Source organism: Spermophilus citellus, assembly GCF_964194105.1.
Source record: "Spermophilus citellus genome assembly, chromosome: 6".
Taxonomy (NCBI): Eukaryota; Metazoa; Chordata; class Mammalia; order Rodentia; family Sciuridae; genus Spermophilus; species Spermophilus citellus.
This window is the reverse complement of record NC_138187.1, coordinates 27,341,845-27,367,264: the sequence shown is the minus strand read 5'-3', so window position 1 is coordinate 27,367,264 and position 25,420 is coordinate 27,341,845. Positions and strand designations below refer to the sequence as shown.

The window sequence follows — 25,420 nt, the reverse complement described above, 5'->3', positions numbered from 1 at the left end:
CCTGGTGAGCTCTGCTGCTCAGCCACCGCTCAGCGTAAGGGGCTTGTTCTGCTCAGCTCTGAGGTTCAGGCCTGTGCCAAGATGTGGCCTTCCTTTGGCCCTTCCTGCTGTGGTAAATGCCTGGTGTGTGGGAAACAAATGTCTCAATGGAGCTGAGCCTGAGCGTGGAGCAGAGTGAAGCCGGGCTCCCCACACTGCCCACGTCCCCTGGTGGGCGCTCCTGACTGTGTCTTCATGGAGTTTGTCGTCTTTCCTTCAGGGGCCTCAGGGAGCTTGTTTGACCGTGGAGTGAGAACAGTAGCAAAAGTTGTCAGAGGTGTTAATCCTCGCACACTTGCACAGCGTGAGTGTTGTATTAGTGTTCAGCCTGCACCCACTCGGCGTGACAGTGTGTCTTAAACACAGGAGGAGAGGAAAGGAGGGAGTGCTCACAGCCAAGCACAGGCTCTGAGATCCAATCCACAACACCTGTGGAAGATCAGGAATGAATACAAATAGGTTTAATTCGTTAACTTAGGTGCTCAATTGCATTTTTAATCCTTTTCAAAAGTCCAAGGAGTGTAGCCCAGTGGTGGAATGGAACACTTGCCTGGTATGTGGGAGGCCCTGGGTTCAATCTCTCATATCACCCCCTCCCCCCAAGAAAGATGTGTCTAGGGCTGGGGATGAGACTCAGTGGTAGAGCTTTCCCCTGGCACGCGTAAGGCCCTGGGTTTGAACCCTGGCAAGCCCTAGGGGGGAAAGCATACAGCCCACCACTGTATGTATTTTCACTCCCAGTTGTAATTCTGATCTATCTATTTTTGACACCAGGGATTGAACTCAGGGCAGTAGACCACTGAGCCACATCCCTAGCCCTATTTAGTGTTTTATTTAGAGACAGGGTCTTGCTGAGTTGCTTATTAGCACCTCGTTTTTGCTGATACTGGCTTTGAACTCAAGATCTTCTTGCCTCAGCCTCCTGAGCTGCTAGGATTATAGGCGTGCGTCACTGCGCCTGGCAGTAGTGATTTATTTTAAAAAAATTGTCAATATTTTTTATATTTTGAGAAACATTAAGGACTTGATTTTATTTATCTATTTAAGTTTGTACTGATGATGCTGTTTTGATTGGTGCTCCTCAGCTGCCGTCTGCCCATGAGTGCTCTGATCTCACTGCTGCTGTGCATGTACTCTCTTCCGCATACATCCTTATTCGGACGGTGCTTCAGGGGCTAGCTGAGGATTAGGGTTATCTGCAGCCCTTTGGTGATCGCACCACTGAGGACATCCTGGACATCTTTGGTCCCCTCCCTCTCATTTCCTGACTCCAGATCAGAGGATGATAAGGACTCAGGACTGTCTTCACCTCCTGATTGCTCCCCAGAGTAAAGAGACAGGATGCTATCATGCTTTTTTGAATGTTCTGAAGTAGATGACCCTCCGCTTTGTTTCCCAGTGACATCATTATACTTCTTCTTTTTTTTTTTTTTTTTTTGAGACAGTCTCATTAAGTTGCTTAGGGTCTTGCTAACTTTTCAAGGCTGACCTTGAACTTGATCTTCCTGCCTGGGGTTACAGGTATGCCCCAATACACCCATGATCTAACCCCTGCCCTTCCCCAGTATTTTCTGGCGAATTTTCTTTGGATGTCATTCTTAAGTTCCTAATGCAGGCGGTCTTTTTCAATTTAGGATGGAGTTATGTCCCATTAATCCCATCATAAATTGAATGTATTGTTAAGTCCAAACTGTGTCTAATACTCACTACACACCCAATTAGTCCAGCCTGCCTTAGATATGCCTGGGGCACTTAGCTTGCCCAGGCCATACCACTGGGCAAAATCCCCTCACACCAAGCCTGTCTTACACGAAGCGTGATGTATTCATGTCATTTATTAAACACTGTATTGAAAATGAGAACTGGAGTGGTGGTTTGGGTACACTTCCGTGCCCTTAGAAAGGTGAGGAGTGGAACACCAGGAGTCTGCGTTTGTTTTCGTAACTGGGTTTTGCAGATAAGGTGCAACTGAGGTCTTCTGAAACCTAATAAATAGGACAAGGAGTCAGTGTTAGAAATTCTTCAGGAGAGTTGAGTCCCTTTCCTAGTATTTAGAGAAGTGATGTCCAAATAAATATGTCACATAATTTTAGTTTTCTAGGGATGACATTAAAATTAAGAACTGAAATTCATTTTAGTGATTTTTTAAACCAATTTTTTAGTTATAGATGGACACAATACCTTTATTTTATTTATTTTTATGTGGCCAAGGATCAAACCCACTGCCTCATACATTCTAGGCAAGTGCTCTACCACTGAGCCACACAGCCCCACATTTTTGTGATTTTTTAAAATGTAATTTTACTATCTAAAGTATTATTTCAACATGGAGTGGAATCTAGACCTCTTGAGGAGGTGCTCTCGCTGCAGCTGAAGGCTGGAGCTGGGGTGCGTGCTGGCAGGCCTGTCTCCCCCACTGGGCACCAGCCCGTGTCTCTGAGACCTGCTGTCCTGGCGCTCACCACACACCCTGGTCTTGCCTGCCACATCCTCAGTGCCACGGTATCTAGTGGACTTGAGTTTGACTTTGCACATCTAGAATTTTTTTGGGATGATTTAGATTTTTTTAACTAATAAATTATTTATCTTTTTTGTTTAAACCGCTAGTAGCTAATGTGTAGTATTTTTAGTTTACGCTTACATCAGAGTTGTTTGCCATTTCATATGAATTTCATGCAAGTCTTCTAGGTTTTTATTTTAAACGTTTCCTCTTTATCCTTGTCTTCATCGTAAATGTTAGAATACAGGAAAAATATTCCTACTAGCAGCCAGATAGTGGGATGAGAGTCATGGCCTTCACGTTGCCCATTGTTTTCCAGGTGTTGAAGAAGAAGAAAAGGCAGCCGAGATGCATAAGATGAAGTCCACACCTCAGGCCAGCCGGATGAGTGTGGACGCCGTAGAGATCGAGACGCTCAGGAAAACAGTTGAGGACTATTTCTGCTTTTGCTATGGTAAAAGCCATGCCCCTTGATTTTGAAAGATACATCATGTGGGAGTTTTCTAAATGGTAGATGATGTCCTTGGCTCAGCATTTCTTGCACACATTCTTATAGATTGAGCAGGTTGATTCTCAGATACGGGGTGATAGTAGAAAGAGCATTTCTTTGCATCTCCATTTCCTTGGGTGTGCAGCACTGGGGACAGACTGGGCATGCCAGGGTGGTGCCATACGTACCGCTGAGTCACATCTCAGCTCTCCATTTTCTTTTTGGTACTGGGGGTTGGACCCAGGGGCACTTACCCACTGAGTCACATCCCCAGCCTTGTTTTTACTTTTTATTTTGAGAAAGGGTCTTGCTAAGTTACTCAGGGCCCCACTAAGTTGCTGAGGCTGGCTTTGAACTTGTGATCTTTCTGCCTCTGCCTCCCAGGCCACTGGAACCTCTGTTTCCATTTTCAAGGAACCCAGAATCAAGTGTAGCTTTTAGAGTTGTTCCTTTTTGTCAGTAATGCTGATCTCCCCAATTTCCTGCAAAATCGCCTTCTGTTAATCATGTGTTCTGCAAAGCCTGTCAAAGGAAATAGTCAAAGGTGGGGGGGGCGTGTCGGTAAAAGCTGCTGCAGATTGAGTCTTCAGTCTGGGACTCATCACCGGTCAGCATAGACAGGCTGACAGATACACCTTCTCGGGGCCAAAGTTTTATTTACCTACTTAAGTGTTCAGAATATTAGCTGAAATTTTTCAAGTTATCTTATGGAAATAGTTGGATTTGTCAGGTTTTTATGTCCTGAAACTGAGTTACATATGACCAGAATGTGTTAAACCAGCACGGACCATCTTATATGACAGATATTGCAAGAGATCAGTCATTTTTGCTCTCCTTTTGTGTAAATTTTAGGGTTAAATTTCGACCCTTTGGAATCTGTATCATATTTAAAACTAACAGGACTAAGACCCTGTAGTATTTCAAAGTGGTGCTGAGAATGGAACCCAGTTCCCGCCCCTGGTGATAAGCTTTTGATAGTTTCTTACTCTTAGTCATTTAATGATGTTTATTTTCTTTACTCCTTCCTCAGGGAAAGCCTTAGGCAAATCCACGGTGGTGCCTGTCCCGTATGAGAAAATGCTTAGAGACCAGTCGGCTGTGGTAGTGCAGGGCCTTCCAGAGGGAGTCGCCTTCAAACACCCTGAAAATTATGACCTTGCAACCCTGAAATGGATTTTGGAGAACAAAGCAGGGATTTCCTTTATCATCAAGAGGTGATGTGCTTTCCTCCTTCTGGCCCATCAACAGTTTATTCACATAAAGTTGAATATTCACTTCATTTTAATAGTTTTTAAATTTTTTACTGCAGATGTCTATATTTGTGCTTTATAAGCCTCTTGTGTGCTTATACATGGTTTGTGTTTTGTTCTAATGCAGACCCTTCCTAGAGCCAAGGAAACACCTGGGTAAGTGACTGCTTGGTTCACACGACAGTCGACTGGGTCTCTAGGTCCCCTTTGCCAGATCTTGATACATCATGATGCTTTCTCCCTTATTCTCTTTGAGGCTGTGGTTTAGGACACTTGGGAGTGGTGTCTTCTGAGTAAATAGTGAAAGATTCATGAGCTGAAAAAGTAGAGGCTAGTTTTTTATTTTCTGCTCATTGCTCTGTGCTGGACCCAGGTTTTATGTTGGCAGTGGGTAAGATCGTCTACTGGATCTGTTCCTCTTGCTCGGAATGTGAGTGGGACTTAAATTTACCTTATGTTCATTGAAATGGCAATGCATCACTGGGCACCGAATTGGACGGCAAGGAAGACACAATTGCGTACAGCATTAAAGCTTTTGAGTGCTTGGGATTGGGTTGTAGCTCAGTGTTAGTGCACTTGCCTAGCATGTGTGAGGCACTGGGTTCGATTCTTGGCACCACATATAAATAAATGAAAAAAATAAAGATCCATCAACATCTAAAAAGAAAATTAAAAAAAAAAAGAAAAAAACAACTTTTGAGTGCTTGTCATCTGCTGGAGGGACACATCCAGGTAGGTGACAATTGTGGTGAGAAATAACATCCCCACCAGGTGCCGGTCTAGAGGAGCATAGCAGAGGCAGGATCCCTCACAATTCAGCAAGGGCTTCAGTGAGAGCCGGAAGATGTGCCCGGGAGAACAAGGAGGAGTCCAGCAGGACTTCCTTTAGGAGCATGTGGCCATTGCCTTTGAAGAGAGAATCCTCTTTCCTCAGCTTCCTGAGTTTCTGGGATTATAGGCGTGGGCTGTGGGGCCAGTTATTTGAGACTTTTCAAAAGTTAGATAACCTGGGGCTGGGGATGTGGCTCAGGTGGTAGCACGCTCGCCTAGTATGCATGAGGCACTGGGTTCGATTCTCAGCACCACATAAAAATAAAATAAAGATATTAAAAAAAAAAAAAGATAACCAGTATCACTGGAAAGCTCTAACAGAATGCAAAGAAAGAGTCATGTGTGTACACACTCACACATGTATTTTGTTCTCTGTTATACGATCTTTTAAAATATTTTTATAATGGTGAAAAAATGATTAATTTCGCAGTACTAGGGATTGAACCTGGTGGCACCTGACCACCGAGTTCCATCTACAGCTCTTAGTGTTTGTTACTTTGAGACAAGGTCTTGCTGAATTGCCCAGGCTAGCCTTGAACTTATGATCCTCTTACCTCAGCCTCTCCAGTAGCTGGAGTTATGGGTGTGTACTACTGTGTCTGTTATCTTTATTAAGGTGTAGTTGGAAACTCAGTCATTTCAAATGTAGAATTCCATGGTGTTAGTTTGCAGTCTTTAAAATTTTAAAACAGGGATGGGGATGTTGCTCAGTGACCGACCAGTGCTTGGCTACCATGTGTGAGGCCCTAACACCCCAAGAAAAGGAAAACAAAGACAGTGCACACTAGGTGGGGCGTTCACACCTGTAATTCCAGCTCCTCAGGAGGCCGAGGCCTGGGTGACTAAGTGAAACCCCGTCTTTAAAAAAATAGAAAGGGCTAGGGCTCAGAGTGTGCGTGAGTAGAATGGCTGTGCAATATCAACGTATATCCTTTTTTTGGGGGTGTTGGGGGGGTACTGAGGATTGAACCCAGGCTCTCTCAACACTGAGCCCCACCCCCAGCACTATTTTGTATTTTATTTAGAGACAGTGTCTCACTGAGCTGCTTAGCACTTTGCTTTTGCTGAGGCTGGTTTTGAACTCACCATCTTCCAGCCTTAATCTCTTGAGCCACTGGGATTACAGGCGGGCGCCACCACGTCCAGCTCAACATATATCTTTTTGAGATGAGCTTTTTCTTTCTTTAAACTGAGTTTAATTACCTTGAGAGTCAGCAGTATATCAACTGAGTATATCAACTGTCCCTTGAATGTAGTAGTGAACCTCCTATTTATCCATTCTCTGTTTGAAAGACATTCCAGTTGTTAACACTATTAGCATTGATGCTGCTATAAACATACTGGAGCCCGTTTTAGTCTGGACATGTACCTTCATTTCTCTTGTAGAGATATTTGTAGGACTGGAACTGCTGGATCTTAGGGTAAAGTTGCATTTCACTTGCAAGTAAATGCCAAGCTTTTTACCCATGTGGCTTCATCATTTTACGTTTCTACCAAAAGTGTGGACGTAGCCAGGTTCCCCATGTCCCTGCTGGCTTGTTTTGTATTTTGGTCATTCTGATGGGTGTGAAGTACTATCTCATCTTGGCTTTGATTTGCATTTGGTGATGGTGATGGTGGTGGTGGTGGTGGTGAACCCAGAGGCACTCTCCATTACTGTGCTACACTCTCAGCCCTTTTTATATTTTATTTAGAGACAGGATCTTGTTGAGTTGCTTAGGGCCTTGCTAAGTTGCTGAGGTTGGCTTTGAACTCCTGATCCTCCTGAGCCACTGGCATTACAGGCATGTGCTGCCTGTAAGGTTTTTGGACTGACCTTTAGATCAGTCTTTTTTTCTTTGCCTGGGGATTGAAACTGGGGCCTCACCCGTGCCAGGCAAGCACTCTTGTCTTGAGCTGCACTCCAGCCCCAGTCTGTCGACTCTTGGTTTAATGTGTGCATGTGACATGAGGGGGTGGTGTTAATCAGTCTTTTTTTGAGTGTATCCAGTTATTTCAGAATAAGTTAGTGGAAAGACTGTCCTTTCTCCCTGGGTTGCCTTGGCAACTTGGTTGGAAGTCAGCTGACCCTGGCTCTATTTCTGGGCTTTCTATAGAGAACTGTGCTATATGAGCATCAAGACAATTCACCTCTTCTTTGCAGTCTGAGTGCCTTTATTTCTTACTTATTGCCTTGGCTGGACTCATCAAACAATAATGGTGACAGTAGAAGTCTTGTTCTTTGTATCAGCAGGAAAGCTGTCAGTTTTTATTATTAGGTTGGCAGTTAACTGGCCTCTCTATTTTTCTGTATGACCTCTTAAGATTGAGAAAGATGAGTTATTGTCATACTTCAGTTAAAATTCAGATTTAAAATTTTTTGGTTTTGTAGTACTGACAATTGAATCCAGGGCCTTGGTAATGGTTGGCAAGTGCTATAAATTGAGCAGTACCCCCCCACACTTTTTTTTTGGTACCTGGGATTGAACCTGTGGTTGCTTAACCACTGAGCCACATCTCCTGCCCTTTTGCATTTTTTATTTAGAGACAGTCTCTAAAGTTGCTTAGGGCCTTGCTAAGTTTCTGAGGCTGGCCTCAAACTTATGATCCTCCTGCCTCAGTCTCCCAAACCAGTGGGATTATGGGCATGTGCCACTGCACCTGGCTCAGATCTACTTTTCTTTTTTTTCCCCAGATGTTTATGTAGCTTTATTTTATTCTTTATTGATGTGGTGCTCAGAATTGAGCCCAGTGCCTCACGCATGCTATGCAAGTGCTCTACCCCAGCTCCAGCCCCTCAGACCCATTCTTAATAACAGTGTACATCATCATCATTCCTTATACACCCACAGGCTTTTCCTGGCCTCTTCAATAAGTGGTATATTTTAGTATTAACTTCACTGACAAAAATAGGAGTGTTTTTATAAAAAGAAAGGTGGTGGTGGTTTGGGGTTGCAAGGTGTTAGAGGACTGCCATCTCTATGTTCATATGGAAGCCCAGATACAGTTTGTGTTGTTACTGCACTACTTACTAATCCAGCCCTCCCCCAGATTATTCGGTATTTAAAGCCTTTGGAAGTATTAGTCATGTTGCAAGTATAAAACCTCTCAAAGGGTTGGGAGACCTAAATTTAAGTTCTTTCCTGTTCATAGGTGGTCGTGTGATGGTAACAGATGCTGAAAGGTCCCTGTTGTCTCCAGGTGGAAGGTAAAGCATAATTTGGTCATTGTTATTAAACTACTGTACTTTTTGCAGTCACTAGAATATTAAAACAGCTCAAAGTTCAGTATGCAGTCACGTCACCTGGGGATCTTGAGGAAATGCCTCTTTTGACTTGGGAGTTGTGAATCGTAGTGCCAGTATGAACGCACTCGAGAGGAGTGTATGTGGTTGTCGCTACTGCACAGCTTGATCACGTTTCCTCCTCCTTTCAGTTGTGGCCCCATCAAAGTGAAAACGGAGCCCACAGAAGATTCTGGTATGTACTAGTGCTTTTAGAATTAATTATAAAGTAAAGATGAATGTTCCTTAATTTACAAGTTTATATTTGAATGATAAATTACTGTATTTTGATGTGTAATGGGCATTCCCTATAAATATCTTTCAACTGTGACAGTGTTTTTTGATATTGTCCTGTTACACCAAGATCTGCAAAGAACTTGTTAATAGTGGTAGTTAGGTAGTTCATTGCTTGTTACCCATTTGATAATAAAAATTTTATTTTTCAGTGACACAGGCATATAAAATGTCAACTGGTTATACAGTGTTTTTTGTAGAAATCAATATAATACCCTTACTCTCTTTCCTTTGTTCTCCCATTTTATACTTGCAAAAGAACCATTTTTATCTGTAAACTTGGGTATTTACTTGCTTAATTTAAGATACTATGCTTATACTCTTTCAGTGGGTTTTTTTTCTTAATGGACACAATACCTTTATTTAAAAAAATTTTTTTTAGTTGTTGATAGGTCTTTATTTTATTTATTTATTTATATGTGGTGCTGAGGATTGAACCCAGTGCCTCACACATGCCAAGTAAGAGCTCTGCCTCTGAGCCACAGCCCCAGCCCTGCAAGTATTGTTTTGTAGCTTTTTTTTTTTTTATTTTATTTATTTTTTTTAATTTTTATGGTATGTGGATGGAACTCCGTCCAGGTCTCATGGTTGCTAGGCAAATGCTTTTAATTTGAGATGGTTCTTATTGAGTTGCTGGGGCGGATCCTCCTGCCTCAGCCTCCCAAGTAGCTGGGATTACATTTGTTTGCCACCATGCCTGGCTCAAATGTGTGTCATTTTGATGAAATTTATTTTTCAAGTTTTTCTTTCATTCATTGCTTATGTTGTGGCCGTATGCAGAAAATGCTTCCAAGCCTGAGGTCACAAATACTTAAGCTTTGTTCCTTCATGAAGTTTTATCATTTTAGTTTTTATGTAAGTCTTGAGATCTACTGTACATCAGTGGTGGTTGTGGAGGGAGCGTGTGGATTCCTGGTTCTGCATGTGGAGGACCAGCTCCCTGTTAAAAGACCTTCTGTCTCCACGCATCTTGCTCATGCCTTCTCCTTCCCACCCTCCATCGGGTTTCTAGGACTGTGATGCTGGCATTTCCACTCCCACAGCTCTGCCTTTCATGGAGGTTTAAAGTTCGATTTTTTTTATTTATGATGTTAGAAAAATGAAGATGTAAGTATGCTGCTTCTTTGCTTTTCTGGCTTTTTCCATGTGTTTGAGTTGAGTTTTGCAGTTCATGTTTCAGATCCAAGTCTGATCTCCGTCATGTTATTATTACCTGCTTTCTTGCCTTGGTCCATTTCTAGGGCAAAGGCATTTTTGATTATTTAAGATGATAGCTCTTCCTGATTTGATTTCAGTTTTGTTGGAACCATGTTTTGTTTTTCCGCGTCTGTGCTAATATTCTTCAATTTCAAAGTCAAGCAACTTCAACTTTTAAATATAATTTTCACTTAGAAACCTAGTGTATCGTCACTGGCAGTGTGGTCTGCACCGTGCGTGGCATCTGGGAAGCACCAAAGTGCATGCACGAGGTTTGCTTATTAAGGAAACTGAGTAGACTGCCATGGGGTGTGAGTGGGCACAGACTCTTCAGTTGTATAAAGCACAGTCTTCCTGTCTTAGCACAGTAGTGACCTTCCTGGGTTTGACCCCTTGCAGGTGATGGGAAGCAGTTGTCACTTTTTCTCAGTCTCTAGTATTGCAGAGCCTGCCTGTGGATCTTTCACTCTGCTTTCAGATCACTCAACAAATATCTTAAATAGTTAACTTCATATTTAATATTCCATCAGGCCAGGTGTGGCAGACACCTGTAATCCCAGTGGCTCCAGAGGCTAAGGTAGAAGGATCGAAAGTTCAAGGCCAGCCTCAGCAACTTAGCAAGGCTATGTCTTAATATAAAAAGGGCTGGGGATGTGGCTCAGTGGTAGTGCACCTTTGGGTTCTGCCCCTCCCCCTTTTTGGTACTTGGGATTGAACCCAGAGGCACCTAACCACTGAACCATACACCCAGTCCTTTTTATTTTTTACTTTGAGACACAGCCTCACTTATTTGCCGAGGCTGACTTTGAACTTGCTATACTCCTGCCTTAGCCTCCTGAAGCTCCGGCATTGTGTGTGTGCCATCCGCCGGGCTTGTGCTTTAATTTTGACTTATAAGTTGGTGTATCTTCTTGGCACTGGTACCTGGGGCCTTTTTTTAAATTGTTGTGGTGCTGGGGATTGCATCCACACCTGGTGCGTGCTGCACAAGTGTCCCACTGTGAGCCATTCCCTAGCCCTGATGGCCTCATGGACCATTGCCCGGGTATTGGTGGAAACCTAGAGGCCTGGGCCTGGCATTTGCAACCAGAAGGGCCTGCTTGTTGCAGTGTTGCAGGCGTGTGTGGAGGAGTGAGCTTGACAGAAACAGCAAGCAGAAGCGGAGCCAGAGGAAAGTCCACATCCCTTCATCCCTTCTCCTCTGGCCTGCCAGCTCCCTGCTGTGTTCCTGTGTGGCAGATGCCTTTGCAGGGCAGGGCACTTTTACACTGTGGTTCCACACACACGGTTAGTTGCCAGCACCGGAGCTGGGAGTTTCCCCTCCCCAGGCCAGACGGGATCTGCCCAGCAGAGAAGGGTGCAGTGACATCGTTCCCTTGGAGGACAGGCTTCTTGAATGAGTGCTCAGTGCTTGAACCTGTTTGAATATGGTTCCTTTTGTCCAGCATTTGCTCTGAGAACCCAGTAAAGTCTGAGCAAGATGGATGCGCTCCTGTGACTAGGTCCTTCTGGGTGCACTCCAACACGTCACCACAGCTAAAATCTGGGGGTCCGCAAGTGCATGTTCCCGTCCAAAAGACTGCTCCTGATTGCCTGCCGTGGCTCCTCGTGTCCCTTTGTCAGTCTTCTTTATTTTGAGACTAGGTCTCACTAAGTTGCTGAGGGCCTAGCTAAATTGGCCAGGCTGTCCTTGACACTGCGATCCTGGTGCCTCGACCCGCTGAGTTTCCGGGATGACAGGTGTGTGTCACAGGCCTGGCACACTTGCTTGATGGTTTTAGCAACAGATTTCTTTTGCCTATTTTGGACATTCCTATTAATGGAATGATGAAATATGTAATCTTTGGTCTGGTCCTAAATATGTGCTTCGAATTATGTATCTCAATTGTAAGTGGACCAATATTCTTCAATTTCAAAGTCAAGAATTCATGGGGAAAAATTACAGAAAAGACTCTCAGAATATTAATAATTGTTAAAACTTCGGTTTGATTTTCTTTCCTATCCTGCTATCTCTTAACCTTTTGTTCTTTCAGAATCGTTGAGTCATATCTGTGTTGTGCACAGTCTGGCTGACGCCCTGACATTAGCCCTGGAATGTCATTTGCTTTTATAGGCATTTCTCTGGAAATGGCAGCTGTGACGGTCAAGGAGGAGTCAGAAGACCCTGACTACTATCAGTACAACGTCCAAGGTAACGCCCGTGCTCAGCTCTGCTTCCTGGATGTTACTAGTGGTTAAAAATCACAGTTTATTTTGTACTGAAATTTCTTAAAAAAAATTTTTTTTATTGATTGGTGCTTCATTGGCATATGCACTTGTAATTCATCACAGGAATAAAACAGCCAGAAAATGGGTTGTAAAATAATCTGTAAGGAAAATTAATAGCTAATAACATTCTTAAGTGGACGAGCAAAAATTGTGGTAAAGTTAGGGCTCAGTTTGTTTTCAGTGATATTTATAAAATGTGTGGAAAATATTGAAAGTGTGAACTTTTTGTTGGTGTTATGAGGAGCCTCCTCAGAAACCACCTCACTGCAACCAGTTAGTGAGATGTCCATCACCCCTCGAGTTTTGTCCTTCTGTTGTGTCCTTCTGTAATCTGTCCTTTCCCGTCCTCAGGCAGCCACCATGTTTTCTGTCATTCAGTTTATATTTTCTCAGCATTTACACAAATGGCATCTTAAAACACATGGTGCTCCTTGGCCTGGGGACAGTGTGGACTTGCCCCTTCCCCGGAGTCACGGGCAGTGCTGTAGGGTCAGATGCCACTGCGCTGCGGAACGTCACACTGCCATGTGCCTGGACCGGCTTGGCATCCTTTCGTCTCTGGGAGGCCATTTGGTTTTTCCACTTCGAAGTCACCACAAGTATAGCTGCTGGGAACCTTTGCTTCAGGTCTTGGCTCGGCCTTCCCTGCTCTCCAGCAGATTCCTTGGGATGGGTAGCTGGGTAGCTGGAAGGTATTTTAAGGTTTTCAGCAGGTGCCAGACTTCTCCAGAGTGCTTTGTGGGCTTTACATTCTAGTCAGGAGCATATGGAGTCACAGTCACTGCGCGTCCTTGCCAGCACTTGGGTGGTGCTTGTTAGTGTCGGTCACTTTCAGTGGGTGTGTTACGATTCACCATTGTGGTTCTATTTTGTATTTGCCTAATGTGTATTTTATTTAAATGATACATCTTAGTTCTGGAGCATTTATAAAGCATTCGGAATAAATTTAGTATGTGAATATCTGTATGCCTGTATTAGATTGTGTCATGGTGGCAGGCGCTGTGGTGCATACTTGAAATCCCAGCTCCTTGGGAGGCTGAGGCAGGAGGCTTAGGAGTTTGAGGCCAGCCTCAGCAATTTAGGGAGACCCTTTCTCAAAAAATAAAAAGGGCTGGAACGAAGCTCAGAGTGGTAAAATACCCTGGAGTTCAGCCCCCAGTATGCGGGCTAGGGGGAGATCATGTCTTAGTGAATGTCGTTGTTTTTCTTTCTTTCTTTTCCTTTTTTTATTGAAATGGTACTAAGGATTGAACCCAGAGCCTCACACATGCTAGGCAGGTGCTCCTCCGCTTTACATTCTGTTCTTAACAGTCAGTTCTGAACAGTTTACTGCCATTGGCATTAGGAGTTACATGGCAACACACTGAGTGAATTCTGACAACTTCTTTATTTCCTTTTTTTAATGGTACTTGTGATTGATCCCAGGGGCATTCTACCACTCATCTGCACCCTCAGCCCTGGATTTTTTTTTTTTTAAATAATGAAGTTATTGAATAGAAGCCCTTTGTCATGTGATTTGCAAGTAGTTTAATTGGTGAAATCCAGTTTATTGAGGTATTTTTCCCCTTGAATGAATTGTGCTTAAGTGTCATTTAAGAGATCTTTTTCTAACCTAAAAGTGACAGTGATTTTCTTCTGTTTCGCAAAATTCTGTATTTCTAAATTTAGGTGCGTTTCCATTTTTTCAGTGAATTTTTGCACAGTGACATCCCGTGTTTTATGGCACCACCTTTTGAAAAAATTGTCTTCCCCTTGGATTCTTTTTGCATCTGTCAGTTTCTAGAGCATATTCTGTTACCCTGATCTACTTGTCCATTCTCTGCTGATGTCACGTGGCGTTGCCTTTCGAGTTCTGGATGTACAGTGGTTCTTGGAATCAGGTCACAAGCATCCTCCAACTTCATTATTCTTTTTTACAACTATTTTTTAATGTAAATTTAAAAACATTCAGCTGTGAGTTCATTGGCAGAGCCCCTGGGCCTCTTGACGGAGACTGTGCTGAGTCTGGAGTGGTCTGGCTCTAGCCTAGTAACTCTGTGTCTTGCTGTCCGACTCTTCCTCCTGGCCTTTGGTCAGCACTTGGGGTTTTCAGTGTTCAGATCTTGTACGTGGTTTGTAAGATGTGTGCTTTTCATGGGCTTTGGTGTTAGCATACAGGGTGCTTTTTAAATTTTTATTTTAACTTCTATTTATTGCTAGTGCATGCGCTTACAGTTTATTTTTACATACTTTGTATCTTATGATCTGGCTAACTTCACTTATTTTAGTATCTTTTTGGTGAAATCTCAGGGATTTTCTTGTGTAGATACTTGCATTCTCTGCGACTTGGGACAGTTTTATTCCTCCTTTTTTCCGTGTGTTTACCTTTTCCTCTCCTGGGGTTGGAGCAGTGGGGGGGAGCAGTGGCGGGAATCTGCTTGATCCCATCTTGGCAGTTGGAGGAGCAAGTGGCTCAACTTGACGCCTGAGTTCCTCGCAGGTGCTTCATCAGGCTGGGAAAGTTCTCGGGTATTTATATTTTAAGATTTTCAAGAAGCTTAAATGTGAACAGACTTTTGCGTCTGTTGAGGTGATTCGATGGTTTTTCCTGTGCGTTAGTTTGCAAATGTTGAACAGCCCCACCTGGCCGAGACGCAGTGTTGGGATCATGGTTGATGCGTGGGCTCACTCTGCGGGTCTTGAGCAGGCCAGGCAAGAGCCCTCCTGCTGAGCACATCCACAGCCCCTTCTGTTTCTTGAGACAGGGTCTTGCTAAGGTGCCGAAGCTGGGCTTAAATGTGCACTATGTGCTCAGCCAGACATTCGGATTTTAGGTCACAGAGTTTGGCAAAACATTCTTTGTTGCCCCCTACCCCCCGCGTTGTGAAGCTCCAGCTCTGTGCCGAACTCGGGCCTGGTGTTGGTGGTGCCCTCACCTAGAGTGGCTCCCGTCTCGTGAGTCTGAGGCTGTGCAGTGGTGTGTTTGGTCACCTCCTGGCCTCCACGCACGTGCTCCAGAGCATCCTCAGTGGTTAAAATAAAAAAAGTCTCCACGGTCCTCACATGGCTCACTGGACGGTGTCACCTCAGCCCTTGGCCCAGAGAAACTCCTTAATGCTCTTTCTCTCCTTAGGGAGCAGCTTTGACTTTTGCTGATGGTATTTCTTGCCTTCTGCAGGTGAATTTTGTTTCTATTTTAGTTTTTAAGGTGAGAGATTAAACTCTTTTTTTAATGCCACCATTGTCCTCACAGCCCCGCTTCAGCTGCCCTGCAGACTCCCTTCCTGTGCCTGGTCCGACCTTGGGCCCACTGGGCCAGTGCTCTGTGGCTGACGGGCACTGCTGCCCCACAGAATTTGATTTGTCATTATTTTCATCCTATTAAAAGTACCTAATTTGTTGTGGCTGCTCCTTGTCCTGTGGGTCACTTAGGAATGACATCCACATGTTTGTGTATTTTTCAGATCTTGTTCTGCCACTCGCGTGGGGGCTTCTGTTATGTCATCTGTGTGAATGCGCTTGCTCTAACTTTGATTTGGGCCCAGAATGCAGTCTTGATGATGCCACCTGTGAGCTGGGGCAGACATGCAGTCCAGTGAGGTCCAGTGCTGTGGGGTTTCCCTGCAGTGACAGGTCCGGTGAGGGTGGGTGAGGGCCCAGGTTCCCTGCGTCCTGAGGTTTCAGTCTCCTTCTGTCACTTACTATGGAGAGAGAGTTGGGAGTTTTCCGTTTTCTCTATGGATTTGTATATTTCTTAGGTACTGGAGATTGAATCTAGGGCACTCAACCATTAAGCTATATCCCCAGTCCTTGTTATTTTTTTATTTTGAGACAGTGTCTTGCTAAGTTGCTGAGGCTGACCTTAAACTTGCCATCCTCCTGCCTCAGCCTCCCAAGTCACTCGGATTACAGGCATGTGCCACTGCGCCCAGCAGTAGATTTGCATTTCTGGTTTTGATTTATCAGTTTTCCATCATGGGTTTTGTAGAACTTTGGTCAGTGTTGGGCGTGCTCTGTGGTGGGCCTCCTCCCTGCTGGTGGCCCGAGGCCATTGTGCATATGTGTAGACTTGCTCCTGTGGGTTGTCCTGGCTCTCAGTGAGCTGTGGAACCCTGCTCACCTAGGCCACCAGCCTAGGTTGGTGACGCTGAGGTCTGGGCTGCTCTGTCCTCGAGGAAACCATTCAGCCCTGTTGCTAGAGCCAAGCCTAGGCGCTGCACATCCTGCTTTTCTCCTGATTCCTCTTCAGCCACTGTTCTGAAAACCAAGGATGGTGCATCCTGAAGACTTTCCTGCGTGTGCGTTTCCACCGTGTGTATGTGTGAGTGTATGTGTGCGTGCATCCTCTTGCTAATCTCTTAAGTTTACCATAGTGGTTGGCCTGTGTGTGCTATTGTGTGGTTGTCCAGTGTGCTGTCAAGGTTTTTATTTTTGTTACCAGTAGAGTAGTATTACCATGGTCACTGCTCTGCTGTACTGTGTGCTTTTGTAGGATCACCTTGGTGTTTTCTTGGCAAACCTTTGCTGTCCACCACAATGCCCTAGGAGATGTCTGTGCTCTCTGCAGGTTCTGCAGGCAGCACTCCAGCGTGAGGGTTGGGGGTGCTTCCATTTCTGTGGTGGTTGGTGGGCACCTCTAGCCTTACAAGGGTAAGAGTGAAGGGTGCTACTGAGCAGCATGGATTTGAAAGTATAACCTTTTATGAAGGTATGCTGGGAGAAGGGCACCGAAACCAAAAATCCTACTTTGGCAATCTCCCGCCCCCTCCCTTTTTGTGGGGGTACTGGGGATGGAACCCAGGGGAACGTTACCACTCAGCCACATCCCATCCCTTGTTATTTTTTATTTTTGAGATGGGGTCTCCCTCAGCTGCTCAGGCTGTCCTTGAATTTGTGATCCTACCGCCTTAGCCTCCCAAACTGCTGGGATTGCAGGTGTGCACTACTGTGCCTGGCTTTAGTTTAGCAATATTAATTTGAAGCAAAAAGGTGGGGATAAAGGGTGAGATTATTTAACGTATGAAAGGAAAAACATAAGAAATAAGTCACTACGTTGATATTCAAACCATTAATAATTTTTTGGGGGGAGTACTGGAGATTGAAGGGTCTCACTGAGTTGCTCAGGCTTGCTTTGAATTTGCCATCCTCCCCAGCCACTGGAATTACAGGTATGCACCACTGCGCCCCCCCTCGGTGTATCCAATAAGTAAAGTAAAAAATTAATTATGATAATTTTATAAACATGTCTGCATGTAATTACGTGGAAAATATAGCAAGTTGATGAATGCTTACAAATGTGAAATAGATATTTTATCTCTAGCTAATAAAGGTAAGCTAATTGCTATATATATAGAAAATTCTGTACCCAGTAAATAATTATTATTTATAAAATGTGGATCATTTATAAAGATAAACTTTGTACTTATCCACAGATGGCCTTAACAGCTTACCTGAACCTGATGCATTCATTAAACTAGAAACCCCAGTGTTGAACAGAAAAGCTCTATGCTGGGACTCCCAGGAGATATACTGATGACTAAGAATGACCTTCTTAAAAATACTCAGGGCAGGGCTGGGTTCCAGCTCCAAGGTGGAGGCCTGGGCTCCTACCTCCCACCCCTAAATTTGAGGATAGAATCTGGAGAAAGCCACATGGCTGACGTCTTGCCCTGGAGCTATAGTAGTACTTGGAAGTCATTTGCCACCCTTGACTGTTGTCTCTCTCTCTTTTTTTTTTTTTTTTTAAAGAGACAGAGAGGGGAGAGAGAGAGAGAGAGAGAGAGAGAGAAAGAGATAATTTTTAATATTTATTTTTTAGTTTTCGGCGGACACAACATCTTTGTTGGTATGTGGTGCTGAGGATCGAACCCGGGCCGCACGCATGCCAGTCGAGCGCGCTACCGCTTGAGCCACATCCCCAGCCCTTGACTGTTGTCTCTTGTTTCTCTTTTCCCCTCACCTTCTGTGTTGCAGTTGGAACCCAGGCCTGTGCCTGCCTCCCTGCCCTGCCACCCCCACCCCAAGTGTTTCCATCATTCTTTTTTCTTTTGTCCTGGGATTGAGGTGCCTAACCACTGAGCCACATCCCCAGCCCTTCTTTGTACCTGATTTATTTATTTATTTATTTATTTATTTATTTATTTATTTATTTAAAGGAAGAAGCAGGTATTGGCCGGCAAGACTTTTTAGAGAGAAGAGAGAGAGAGAGAGAATTTTTTCAAAAATATTTATTTTTTAATTTTCGGTGGACACAACATCTTTATTTTTATGTGGTGCTGAAGATCAAACCCATCAAACCCGGTGCACTGCGCATGCCAGGCAAGTGTGCTACCGCTTTAGCCACATCCCCAGACCCCCTTCTTTGTACTTGTGTAGAATCAGGGTCTCGCCACGTTGCTCAGTGCCTTGCTGATCTGCTGAGGCTGGCTTTGAACTCGCCATCTTCTTACCTCAGCCTCCCAGGCTGCTGAGATCACAGCGGGTCCCATTGTGCCTGGCGGTGCACCATTCTTCTTCTTCTTCTTCTTTTTTTTTACATTTGTTCTAATTAGTTATACATGATAGCAGACTGCATTTTGATTCATCGTACACAAATCGAGAACAACTTTTCATTTCTCTGGTTCATTCTTCTTCTTTTTTTCCCAATTTCTTTTTAGTTGTCTATGGAAGGTTGTTTTATTAATTTATATGCGGTGCTGGGAATTGAACCCAGTGCCTTACTCATGCTAGTTAAGCACTCTTGCCACTGAGCCCCAGCCCCATGAGCATCATTCTTGATGAGAATTCTGTTTTGTATCCAGGTTGCATGACTAGGAAGGGGTGGGTGTGGTGTTTGATCTCAGAGTCTTGATCTTAGTTGAGATTTTATTTCTTGCTGTGCTGCAGATGGCTCCCCAGGCCTCGTGCCTACTGTGCAACACCACACCCCTGAAGTACCCCTCTCAGCCCCACAGTCGTTTTGGTCAGCTTTCTCATGCCTGTGACTTAAAAGACCTGACAAGAACAATTGTAAAGGAGGAAAAGTTTATTTAGGGGCTCACAGTCTCAGAGGTCTCAGTCTGTAGACAGCCAGCTCCCTTCCTCAGAGCTTGTGGTGAGGCAGTGGAGTGTGGCAGCATGAAGCAGCTCACATGATGATCAGACAACAGAGAGAGACTCCATTCCCAAGTACAAAATATTTAACTATCCCAGAGACTACACCCCCAGTTACCACCTCCTCTAACCACAGCCTACCTGCCTTCAGCTTGCATTGAGTTAATCCCATCACAAGATCGATGCACTGATTGGTTAGGCTCTCGCAACCCAATCACTTCTCCTTTGAACCTTCTTGCATTGTCACTAGCCTTTGGAGGACACCTCACATCCACACCATAACAGTAGTTTTTCTTTCACGCTATGTCCTTTGCTTGTAATGTGAAGTTTTATGCAACTTTGTGCATTAATAAAGCCTTTCAGATGTCTTAGAATGTTTACCAAATGATAATAAGAGATAGCTGGTTTGTGTACACATCAATGAAAGAATACATTTTATGTTAAGAAGTAGAAATTGGGGGCTGGGGTTGTAGCTCAGTGGTAGAGCGCTTGCCTGGCATGTGTTGAGGCACTGCATTGAATCATCAGCACCACATAAAAATAAATAAAATAAAGAATATTTTAAAAAAATTTTAAAAAAAGAAATTTTAAAAAAAGAAATAGACATTGAGCTGAACTAGATGGTGCCAACAGTTTGGGAGGTGAGACAGGAGGATTAGGAGTTCAAAGCCAGCCTCACCAACTTAGTGAGCCCCTAATCAATTTAGTGAGACCCTGCTTCTAAATATAATACCAAAAAGGTTTGGAGATGTGGTTCAGTGGTTGAGCCTCCTAGGTTCAATCCCAAGTACCCCCCCCCCCCGCATTCCCAAAAAGTAAGCATTGAAAATATAATCTTTTGTTTCTTTTAAACTGATCACTAAAAAACTTGTTGATAAACAGAAATGTGTCTTCAAAGTCTCTGTAGTGTTTTGTGAAGGCTTCCAAAGTATTTTCTACTGATAATTGGAAGGAACCTTTTCCACTTATGAAGAAGTGCTTATGATGGGGGAGTGGCAGAGGGGGATCTGAATTAATACCTGTTAGTTGTTCATTTATTTCAATGGTTATTTAAGTTCACTGGTAGTTCCATCGTGTTGTGATTCCAAGGAAGGTATACCAATTTGGCTTTGCATCTTTCATAAATAATAGAAAAAATAAATATATGTACCAGATAAAACTGCATTTATAATCCATGTGGGGTGGAAGTTACAGTTTACTGTGTTGAATATTTTGCTGTTTAAAAAAAAACATTCCCACCACTTCAGACATACCATTGTCATCCAGCCCATGTGTCTGGCCATTTCAGAATCTTTCTTGACTGTCTATGCATGAATCCACCTGGACATGCCCTCCCACCCACTGAGACCACACGTCAACACCGATCATTGTGTTTGTCGGGTTTTTTAATTTAGTTTTTTTCTGTGTTAGTTTTTTTTTTTTTTTGACCTTTTTTTACTTGTAAAAAGGCCATTATTTCCCATATCTCACCAAACTCTTTCATCAAAGTGACCCAAAATATATTTTGGGGATTACTTTTGAAGTATTATTTTTGTCCCCAAAGCAGGCCCTTCTGAAACTGATGATGTCGATGAAAAACTGCCCCTTTCGAAGTCTTTGCAAGGTATAAACTTTTCACTTCCATTCTCCCACATCCTGTTAGTATTTGATGTTGCTTTATATTGGACAGACTGTTTTGTTATTTATAACTATATTATTACTTTTCCAAATGGAAAAGGAAAAATGTTTTGGCCTTTTTTTTTAAACATATAAATGAACTTCACAAGCAACAATTTTTCAAAACCAATTTTCCCTTTTGTGAATCTAGTAATGAATCTCGAAATGGGTACATGACACACTTTCCTATTTAAGGTAAAGTACACATTTATACCTTATATCAGAATAGTCAGAATAAGGTTGTTATTGTATAAAGTCAGTGATGTAAATATTGATAAGGTCATACTGATACTTAGTTTTTGAAAGGATTGTAAAATATCACTCATCCCTGGGTTTATTAATTGATTGCCTTTTTGGAATTGTCGTGTAGTGGTCCCAAGTTGACAATCATAGGCTGTAGTGATGGCTTTTATTTCTGTCTGTCTGGGCTTTGGGAGTTTAAGATTGACTTTGTTAGATGTCCTCTGTTGTGTGAGTGTCACTGTCTAAGATTGAACAGAGCGTAGAGGACACGGCCTGGTCTACATAGCCACCACCCTGGCCGGCCTCGCTCTTGACCCATGCTCTCCTTTGACTCCTGGACTCTGCTCCACTGCCTCTCCTCCTTTTGACTTGACCTCTTTGTTTCCTTTGACTTTTGCAGTCAAAGAACTTAAAAGAGTCCAAAGTCCCAAACGTGAGGGTAAAAGCCAAGCGAAGGAGTGGGTATGAGAGGTATTTTATTCAGTTGGAATAGCTGAGTGGTGTAGATTTGCCTGTAGTTGTGAGTTCAGATAAGTTCATGGGATAAAGTAGAAAAGAACCTCAAGATAATTATGGCTTGTGAAAGCCAGAGGAAAAAACCCAGCAGTTTGACCTAGAACGACAGCTTCATGGCCATTGTGAGGCTGCAGTTAATCAAGATGAATGTTTTCCTAGCTGAGGCCTTTGTTTAGTAAGCTCGTGACTGAATTGAGTCACCAGTAGATGGGACAGGTGGATGGCTTGCTGTCTCCCCCTCTGCTACTCCGTCTTGCCCAGAGCTGGTATCTTTTGCCCTCACTAGAAGGCAGTACTTCAGCACCTGTCCCTTGCTGGTGGCATAGGTGTTCAGGAGCTGGGGCACTCACCTCGTGGCTCTCTGGCGTCTGAGGTCCTTTCTTTCCTAGGATGAGCCTGTTTACCGTGACTGCCTTAACCTGACCTGTTGTTTATGTTCCAGTGTTTAGACGCAGGCAGATTATATTACCTGAATTAGAATGCTTTTGAGACTCAGGGTAGTATCTTAAATTTTAACTTCTGAGTTTCCTGAAGTGCAGCTACAGTCAAGTGGTGGGGAAGGCGCTTCCTTAGCCTCTGTGGTAGTGAGTGGAGGGCTGCACACGCGCGGCCAGCCCACGCGCGGCCAGCCCCGCGCTCAGTCTTTGAGCGAACAGGGTCTCCTGGGTTTGTCTTCCTATTGCTGTTGTGGGTTGTTGACAGATGGGCACGGGACCTGAAGCCACTGTGCTTCTCAGACCCCAGCACCTACCAGAGATCGTGGTGCACAATCTGGAACAAGTGATGTTAAGCCCCTAAGCCCCCTAGCTTCATCTATGTGTTTGTATTTTCCAGAAAAGTTAGCTTCCAAGTAGAAGTGTTGTGTGTTTTTCTGAATTAGAGAACATTGTTTGAAATAATTACTAAGAGTTAAGAATGGTTTGTGTGTGTTCATTATGTGTTAAATTGCTTGCTGTTACCTAGTTCTTCATTCTTCTGTGTGGGTTTTGGTTGGTCTAGTACATATTGTTTATTTTCTTTTTAGGAAGCCATCACTCTTCGGAAGGCAACGAGGGAACAGAAATGGAGGTGCCTGCAGAAGGTTAGGGGAAGGATTTTTAATTTTACTATAGTTGTATGTTGTATTTTATAGATGATACCATCCTTAAAATACTGTCTTGGAGATAAAAAAAGACAATTGTGCCGTCTGCCTTCCCGGCCAGCAGTTTTCTTTTTAGAGACCTAGGACCGGCCGTTCCCTCTCTGTGTGGCCAGCAGAGCAGGTGGGCCGGCCGCCCTGTGGTGAGTACCGCTCCTCTCGCCCTGTGTGCACGGGGTGGTGCTGTTCTCTTCTGGTTTTTCTGTGCCATGTTAAAAATTTGTCGAGGGGAAATAGCTTCAAGTGTTTTAGAAATAAAATCAGAACTGGCTGTGTCAATATTCATTTTAAAATGTCCTATTGAATACTTTACATTTTACAGTTGGGTGACATACTATAAATATATTAATGAAGGAGTTTGTCTCTTATTTTTATACCCATGAGTGCCTCCTGAGCCACGTTACCAGTGTCCCGGCTGTATTGGCTTGGAACTGGGGACTCAGTATTGCAGTGTGCTGCAGCTTTTACCTGTAGGCTCGGGGGTGAGCTGGGGCCAGGTGGGATGGCTTCCTGCAGCTAGACTAAGTGGTTCTCCAGGAGGCTGGTAGGTCGCTCACGGAGGGCGCCTGGTAAGGGTTCAGAGCGCTCTGATCACAGGTCATATTGTGCATTATTTTTCTCAGATAAAAAGGGAATCTGTTCTGTGGCTTTATGTTTATTTTTAAAAATCAAGAATTTGACCTTTTGCCTTCCTGGAGTGAAGGAGACAACAACTTCAAGTTTCTGAACTGTAGGCCACTCTTTCCAAATTCAGGCGCAGACTGACAGTTTCTAATTGGAATCCATTCTCTCAGAAGTGTTGATGTGCTAATTTCAAACTCTGTACTAGTTGTTTGGGGGGCAGTCAGCCCATGTTTTGATGTCGGAGGTGATTTGATACTCTCTCTGTGTCAAAACTGTGGTTTTGGAAGGGCAGCCTCCCCGCTGCAGCAACCTGGACAGAGGCTGCGAGGTGCAGGGCTATAGGCAGTAGCGCAGGGCTCACAGGTATGGGACTTGCCCCAGGTGCTAGGCTTTGAAAGACTTTGTTTTGGGGAGATTTTTATCATCATAGTCTACTCTTAGCAGAATTGTATTGAACCTGGGTTCTGGTCTTTACTCCTTTACTAACAAGTAATCATAATCTCTGGCAAATCAATTAATCTCTCACCTCTGCAAAATGAAGGCAAGCTACTGAAAACACCCTATAGCTGAGCTTGTGGCACTAACATTCCAACAGACATTTGCTGAATACAATGAGACACTTACTTAGCGCTGAAAGTCCTTGCCACAGAGTGAAAGGGTCTAGCCATGTATGCAGCTGCCCCAGTCGTTTCCTTGAGATGAGGGGGTCTCCATCACAAGAGATAGATTGTGGTTTTACTTAACAGTTACAAACCCCCATAGGATGCCTACAAGGAGAGGAGAGATGGAATCTCAAGTATGAAGCGTTTATTTTTATCCTGGCATTTTCTAGTTATAGCAGGAAAATAAGTGTGAATTTGTTGTAATTTTATGCTTCCGAGAAATATGTTTTTTTTCTTTTGAGTTCTTAATTAATGCAGATAACTTTGTTTTATTTAATAGTTTTAGAGTTTTTCTAGTTTCGTTTCTTTTATCCCTATTTATAACCAACAGGGTCAAATATTTTTAACATATGAAATGAATTAAAATGCCAGTTACATTTTATTGTAGGCTGCTTTTGGATATCAAATCAGTAAAATGTTGGAACATATGGAAAATGCTTAATAATGAATGTCATTTTAGAATTTTATTTTTTTCAAGATTCTACTCAACATGTCCCTTCAGAAACAAGTGAGGACCCTGAAGTTGAGGTGACTATTGAAGGTTAGTTGTCTAAAAGCCTTGATTCCAAAGGTTGACTTCTGGTCATAAAATGTGTCACATTCACATTGCTAAGTATGCATTTCATTCATTCTTAAAGGAAACCTGTGAAATGAGTTGATACATATATACATATATGTATGTGTGTTGGTGTGACCAGGCAGCCCACTTCCAGCCATGCACCCGGTGCTTTGGGAGTTTTGGACAGCAGAGTTGAGCCATAGAAGATAGCGTTGGCCCACAGTTGATCAGAGCACACCCTCTGTCCGTGGGAACAAGGACGTTATGGCCAGACTTGGTGCCTATAGAAGCAGCCTGTGACCTGTTGGGTGTGGTAGAGGCATGATAGAGCTGGAACCCTTGGTATCTCATTAGGCACAGTGTAGGAGAAGGTACTGAGTCTCCCTTCAGTGTTTGGTTTTGTTTTGGGGGCAAGGGTCTCCCTCTGTGGCCCAGGGTGGCCTGGAGCTGCTGGACTGGCCATGCTCCTGAGGAGCTGGAGCTGAGCATGCCCACCATTCCTGGCCTGTCAGTAGTGTTTTTCTGAGAAGGGGCTTCACTCTGTTCCCACGCTTCTCTTGCTCTCCTGGGCTCCAGCGAGTGCCCCTCCTCAGCTTTGCACCCGGCCCACCCTGCAGGTGTGGGCCCCTGCTTCAGAGGTAGGCAAAGCACAGATGAGCCAGTTTGTAATGAAGGTGACAGTGTGTCTTTTCATGTTAGATAATTATTAAATGTGGATTGGATCGTTTTCCTTTTAAATAGTGTCTCACAGTGCTCACGCATGATCTCCCCCATCAGTGCAACCCTTTCCTCTAGCGCCGTGTTGCAGCTGTGTAGGAGC

General features: G+C 43.8%; 1 protein-coding gene across 9 annotated transcripts in view; it reads left to right on the top strand.

Annotated features, from left to right (window-relative positions):
• Positions 1-25,420, top strand: part of GTF2I (general transcription factor IIi) — a 91,419-nt gene that overhangs the window by 31,076 nt on the left and 34,923 nt on the right. For 5 of the 9 annotated variants that reach the window (XM_081297922.1, XM_081297921.1, XM_081297926.1 and 2 more), the window contains 9 exons: positions 2,859-2,993; positions 4,060-4,243; positions 4,407-4,435; positions 8,243-8,297; positions 8,525-8,568; positions 11,977-12,054; positions 20,746-20,805; positions 22,642-22,698; positions 24,520-24,582. In XM_081297922.1, the coding sequence (XP_081154048.1) occupies positions 2,859-2,993; positions 4,060-4,243; positions 4,407-4,435; positions 8,243-8,297; positions 8,525-8,568; positions 11,977-12,054; positions 20,746-20,805; positions 22,642-22,698; positions 24,520-24,582 (705 nt within the window). The remainder of the gene's footprint in view (positions 1-2,858; positions 2,994-4,059; positions 4,244-4,406; positions 4,436-8,242; positions 8,298-8,524; positions 8,569-11,976; positions 12,055-20,745; positions 20,806-22,641; positions 22,699-24,519; positions 24,583-25,420) is intronic. The other 4 variants (XM_081297923.1, XM_081297924.1, XM_081297925.1 and 1 more) reach the window with 4 other exon arrangements.